The sequence below is a fragment of the Nothoprocta perdicaria genome, unplaced genomic scaffold, assembly GCF_003342845.1.
Source record: "Nothoprocta perdicaria isolate Ctin4 unplaced genomic scaffold, notPer1 scaffold_13, whole genome shotgun sequence".
In the NCBI taxonomy this organism is placed as follows: Eukaryota; Metazoa; Chordata; class Aves; order Tinamiformes; family Tinamidae; genus Nothoprocta; species Nothoprocta perdicaria.
Genome location: NW_020454427.1, coordinates 1,432,982 through 1,438,981, shown reverse-complemented (window position 1 = coordinate 1,438,981; position 6,000 = coordinate 1,432,982). Strand labels below are relative to the sequence as shown.

The window sequence follows — 6,000 nt, the reverse complement described above, 5'->3', positions numbered from 1 at the left end:
CAAGGTGCTCTCTAATATACTAAATTGTCCAGTTATGTATTTTATATCTGGAATATTGCTTAGATGATYGTTTTGTGTTAGATGATGTCTGCAGATATGAATGGAAGAAGCCGTGGCTGTAAACAGTGCCAATAATTACTTAAAAATGCAGGTTTACTGGACTACAGGAGATTTATTTTTTATTTTTTGCTAAGATGATATACMTGTTTGAGCCTTAGCGCCCTGCTCCCTCGAGGAACATTTCCGTCTGGCGATTCTGTGTTTGGCAGTATGGGGCTTCAGTAAAATTGCTTGTCGTTGCCCCCCTGGCCAAGAGAGGGGTGCATTCGGAGGCTGCTGTGGATGAACACCCAGGCAGAGCTCTCCCTCACTAGAAGGGCAGTGGTGTTTCCARAAGCAGGCGGAATTGGACAAGGGAACATCCTGAGAATCCCAGCAGCTCCTGCTCTTGCCACTGTGTAAAAGCTCTGACCCAGGAATGCTGAATCCCGGCTTTCTGAAGGAGTGGGAACACAATGCTTCCGTTGGTGCATCCCAGTGGCTGCACGTGCTTGGCGAGACTTTGCTCCAGCAGCTCCGGGTCACCCAAACACGGGGACGAGCACAAATGGTGCTTCCATCAGARGTGGGAGCTGTGGCTTGGGCCCGCGCCGGGGCTCGGAGGCCGGGGCTGCCGGGGCTGTTCCCGGGCCGGACCGTCACCGTCAGCGCTGTGGGTGCGAGGCGGCCGGCGCCGTCCGTCCCCTGGGGCGGCCGGGTTTGGCACACACGGCAGCCCCGCTGCGCGGCGTGGGAAGAGCCCAACGCTGCCAGCGTGTCGGGTATCCCGGGAAAATGCCAGCCAGGTGTGGGGGGTGGGTGCCAGGCCACGCACACCAGGGCAGGGGTGGGCGCCCGCGGTGCAGGCACCTCCTCTGGTTAAAGGTCTTCAGCACCAGGGTGGGAGMGGGCAGCTGGTTATAGATGGGAATATTGCTGATTGCTCCTCCTGCTCTGCCCTGGTTTTACCCTCATCGGAAGCAATTCTCCAGCGCAAGGGAAAGGGGTGGGTGATATGCCCGTTTTCTGGGCGGGTTATCACATTAGTGCAGCAAAAGCTCAATCCTCCCTAAGGAGGACTTAATAATCAGTGCCTGCTGGCTACGCGGTCCTTTTCTGTCCCCTGGCAGCCACAGTTTGTCCTCTCARGGAGCAGAGTTTTGTGCAGGGCTCTCCTAGGGAGTCGCCCGGGCAGCAGGGCAGAGAATCCCATCCTCTTCTTGCCAGGATGTGCAACGAGGAGAATGAGAAGCCGTGTCTGAGCTGCGTCCTYGCCTCCGAGAGGCGGTGTGCGGGAAGATGGGGCAAAAAGAGGGAAGGAGGGTGCCTGGGTCTCGGCCTGAGCCAGGGGAGCTCCTTGACACCGTGGCTCTGATGGACACACGTCCCGGCCTCGGTTCCCTTCCTTGGGGGGCAGGTGGCTCACGGGTGACCCTCCCGTCCCTCATCCCTGCTCCCGGCCGGAGAACGCGATGCCGTCTGCGCGCCCCCCTTCCGCCCCACGCCCCTCTATAAATAACCGCTGCTGGGCCGACCTGTCAGATTCCCGCGGCCGCGCGGGCCCCCTGGCCCGGCCGCCCGCAGTGGAAAGTCTGAATGCAAAAAATACCGCGGTAAAAATAGAGCGGCGGGGTAGCCCCTCCGGCGGCTCCGAGCGCCGGGAGCGGGCGGCTCCGGGGAATCCAGCTCGTGCCTCCTCCACCGACGGCCCCTTTCACCCTCCCGGCCTCAACTTGTTGGGCTGCACCTTTAAACCAGGAGCAGGCCGGGCCTACTGGGCCCCCGCAGTGTTGGGAGCTTCCTCCCATGTCCCAATACACACTTAATACTTTTATGCCTTACTACTTTTAAGGTGTGCGTCCTTCCCCTCTTTTAAATTGTCGTCTAGCAGCGTGTTTGTGTCTTCCACTGGGGTTCTTCTCTTGTGGAGCAGGCAGTTCCCTCCCAGGTAAGGTTTTTAATTTTAACTTGTCTTTCCGATCAACAAACATGAAAGAAACGGAGATAATGGTTTAATGCATTGAAAGTGGAAATAATGGTGAGACAGCAAACAAGCGGGAACTTGCTGTTTTAAAAACAGATAAAAAGCGTTGCTGCTTCTGAAGTCCTGGGTTAGGTTTCAGCCCGCGTCTACCTTGTGCAGACGGTTGTTGGCCTGGAAAGATAGGTTGTCCTCAGATGTGGTTTCAAACCACTCTAATTTAAAGCAATGCTTGTCTAAATGATATGCACCCTGCAGGACCCCATCATTTAAATATGCACTTACTGTGTACTTGCTGCTCTTTTTCGGAGAGGACACAAAAAAGGAGGAAGTTCTCTAGACTTTTCCTCATGGAATCATCTGTGAGAGAGATGTAAACCTGTGGGAAAAAAGTGTCGGGTTGGATCAGTGTGTCTTTGCCAACGACCCTGTAAGCTGTTCCTTTCCTGAATGTCAAGGCTACTTTCCCTTGAAAAAGCAGCACTTTTTTTTTTTAGATGGAACAGTTAAATCTTCTTCACTCGGTGTTTAGGGGAAATGATGCTTCCTCTAGGACAGCATCAGACYGTATCTATTTCAATTCATGTTTCATAGCTGTGAGGAAACCCAAGATCAATAACCAGCGGATGCTGTTCGTGTTTAGGGGCTGCCTGTCAAATTCTCTTTCCATTCCTCTTTAGCTGCACAGCTGCAAAACTGCATTCTCTCCAGTGCAGCACTCAGTGTTTTAAAAACTGGCATGCTAGCATCTCCCACATCTGATCTTCTTCAGATAGAAGAGATTTAATTTAACAGTGATGTAACAGCAATAGTAATTACCTAGATTGCCACTGCTATTTAAGTCAAAAAAGCTCCTGCTTTCTGAATAACCCATACTGCCTCCCAGTTTTACAGAAAGTCACTTAAAAGCATCTCAGACATGGGAAGCACTTTGTAGAAAAAGAGATTCTCACTTCTTCAGACTAGGGCAGTGAGAGCATATTTAACTGCTCTTTGCGTTCCTCGGTTTATTTGATTTCAGAAAGAGTGGGGGCATTTTCTTGGAAATTAAAACCACTGGTAGAATTGAGGAACTTTCCATCCCAGCTCTCCCGGACCTACAGCCCCATATGTGTGATACAGACCTCCGTGTGCTCTGGATTTCCCTGGGTCTGCAGTGTGGCACGGAGATTTCTTCCAGTGCTCCTGCCTCCAAGGTGAAGTCTTKCTGTGTTGCCTACGTGTAAGTGGTCACAAAACCTGGGACCTGGAGAGTGTAGATGCAGAATGCTCCGTCAGTTGCCGTTTTTTCCCCAATTTCCTGCCACTTTTCCTCATCTTCAGGAAGAAACTTCTTGAGGAGGAAACAAAGGGATCTTAATAGCTTGTGTGTTCTACATGTAACACGTTGTTGAGGGATAGACTTTACTGAGGGACAGCTTGGAAGACACTAGTCCTGTCTACATTGTCTTAATAATTTATCTTTAAAAAATATCAGGAAGTGTGAAATTAATATTCTTCTTTGATTGCTCTTTGATTTGTAACAAAAGAATTAAATAGTAGAGTTAAGTAGAATTAAGTAGGATTAAGTAGTAAATGCTTTTGTTAAGCTCAAATGTTCTCCCGCTGGGCCATTTTATAGGGCGGATTTTTACATAGTTCATAGTGCAGGCAAACAAGGCTGGAAGGGAAGTTTGAAATGAAGATTGATCTATTTCGAAATTATTAACATTTCTGCTTCTGAAAGTCAGAGTGTATGGAATAGTGTTGATGGTGGTCTGGAACAGCTAAGAACCCAGATGGTTTTCGTTTGCTTTTTTGTCATCGTAGATAGGATTATTGTGTGAGTTTTTGTAGATTACTAAGGAAAATATGAATTCGAGGAAAACTGGTTTCTGTTCTAGGAATGGTAATTAAATTGAATAGCTCTAGGTTTTCATTTGAGTCATAAATACAGTAGGATTTATCTTCTCTGACAAATTGATTCACTTAGTTGTTATTGTTCAGGTGATTAGACATAAATTTTTGTCCTAGCAAACTTCCATGCAACCCATCAAGATCTACTTCTCCATCAAAGTTATCAGTAAAAAATTACATCAACCTACATGTTGACATGTAGGTTGACAGAAAACAACATCCCAAGTGGTGTTAAGTCACTTTTAATTTTTTTTTCTCCTCTATTTGCACATTATTTCATAGTTTAGGCAATAACGAGCAAGTTGACTCCCTACTCACTTCTTCCAATTATCTCCATCAAGTTCACCTGGTAGTTTGTTCTCTTTATTCTCCTATTTATTCCTTTGAAGTGGAATGTTCAAAGATGATGTGTTTCTGAACAATATGGCATCCTAATGAAAAAAGAACTAATTGCCTCTACATTTTTCCATGTAGTAGGTTAATGGCTTCTAAGAGACCTTGTTTAATTCCATTTTAATTTCTGAGAAGGCAAATAAAAATTCATCTCTCTTGGACAGGTGAAACTCTACTTTGGCTTTAAACCGTGGCCTTACCTTTGATTAATATTGCTACTGCTGTCAAAGAATTGGTCAAAGAATTTTTATATTTTTATCCATCATTCAGGAAAAAAGTCAGTAGTGTAATTTTGTCGTAGCAAAAGTTCATAGTGTGAGAAAAATACATACCTTTTGGATAAAAAAAAAGAATAAAAGTTGTGAAACATAAGGAGACAAGAGCTTTTAAGAAGATTTCAGCTTGCATTTCAGTTTGGCATCTAGTTCATATCACTGAAATTCTTCCTTTTAAGTTTAAATAATGGTATATTGAGCAATGGTCATGATCGGTACATAACGTACTGATTATTTCAAGTTCAGAAAGCTAAACCTGCTGGTAAGAGGTTAACAGAAGAAGAGAGATGTAATGAGATCTCGTAGCCCTGTTTGGGATAGGGGCCTGATGGGATTTCTACATGGCCAGGGACTGTTTCACTGGATGTGAGTCACATAGCCCAGGCAGGAGTCCTCTATGTTGCTTTCAGTTTTCCAGGCTTAAACCCTGCTTTCATGAAGAGATTTTCTGTTAAATCCACTTTCTTCCCTCGCTCTCCCTCCTCCTGAAATGACCCCATTTAAACTTTCAAATGAGCAATATTTGTAAACCTTAGCAATTTAGAGAGAAAGAGATTCCCCCTTCCTATCCCTCCACTCCTCAAAGCAAATTTGAAGACTAATTTCCCACAGAGCTTTCCCATTGCCTGCTGAGGTAGCCTGAATGGATGTTCCAGCTCTGGTATTGAGAAATACCAGATAATTCTAACCACAGTTTAGTTCTTAAAATGAATGTCTTCGTAGACACTTAGTTTTTGAAAAAAAATCTGATATCTTCCATATGTTTACTAAATCTTGTTWAGCTCATGAAACATGGCATCGTTACATATCTTTGCCACCAGCTGTCATTAAGAATAAAGAGAGAGCTTAGAGCTGTAACGTTTGCCATCAGCTGAGCTATTTATTATTTTGAATGTTCATGAAAATTCAACAAAGTTCAGCTGTTGCTTCCAACGTGGGAGGCTTCCATTGTTATAATTGTAAATTTACATCAATGAAATTAAAAATATATGTATATAAAATATAGTAAATGTGTACTATATATAAATAAGTAGGTAAAAAAAATAGCACTTATCCCAAAGTGGAATTGTTATTCAGCAGCACTCCTTTTGAAAAGTTAAATATTCAAAAGTTTCCTTTGAAAAGGGAAAATATTCAGAGATGCTGTTGCTCAAGAGAGTAACAATGTCTCTGCTAGTCTCTGGTACCAATAAATATCCTGTTCCTTCTCCCTGAGGAAGGGTCAGAATGAAATTACTCTCTGTTTCAAAGAAGTGGAGAGCGGTTATCAAGGCTGCACTCGATGCTTGGGATCCAAGGAAGTCCTTTTGTTTCCTCCTTCTCCACTCTTGAGGTGGGGTCTCTTAGTGACAATATTTTCCATCTGAGTAACATTCTTATTTCTGAATCAAATCTTCTAGGGGAGATCAAATGTTA

General features: G+C 44.9%; 1 protein-coding gene across 1 annotated transcript in view; it reads left to right on the top strand.

The window, feature by feature from the left end:
- Positions 1-1,511: 1,511 nt before the first annotated feature.
- The window catches only part of CORIN (corin, serine peptidase), a 110,952-nt gene continuing 106,463 nt past the window's right edge, over positions 1,512-6,000 (top strand). Inside the window, exons 1-2 of the mRNA XM_026033621.1 lie at positions 1,512-1,828; positions 3,042-3,216. Coding sequence (XP_025889406.1) covers positions 1,512-1,828; positions 3,042-3,216 — 492 coding nt within the window. The remainder of the gene's footprint in view (positions 1,829-3,041; positions 3,217-6,000) is intronic.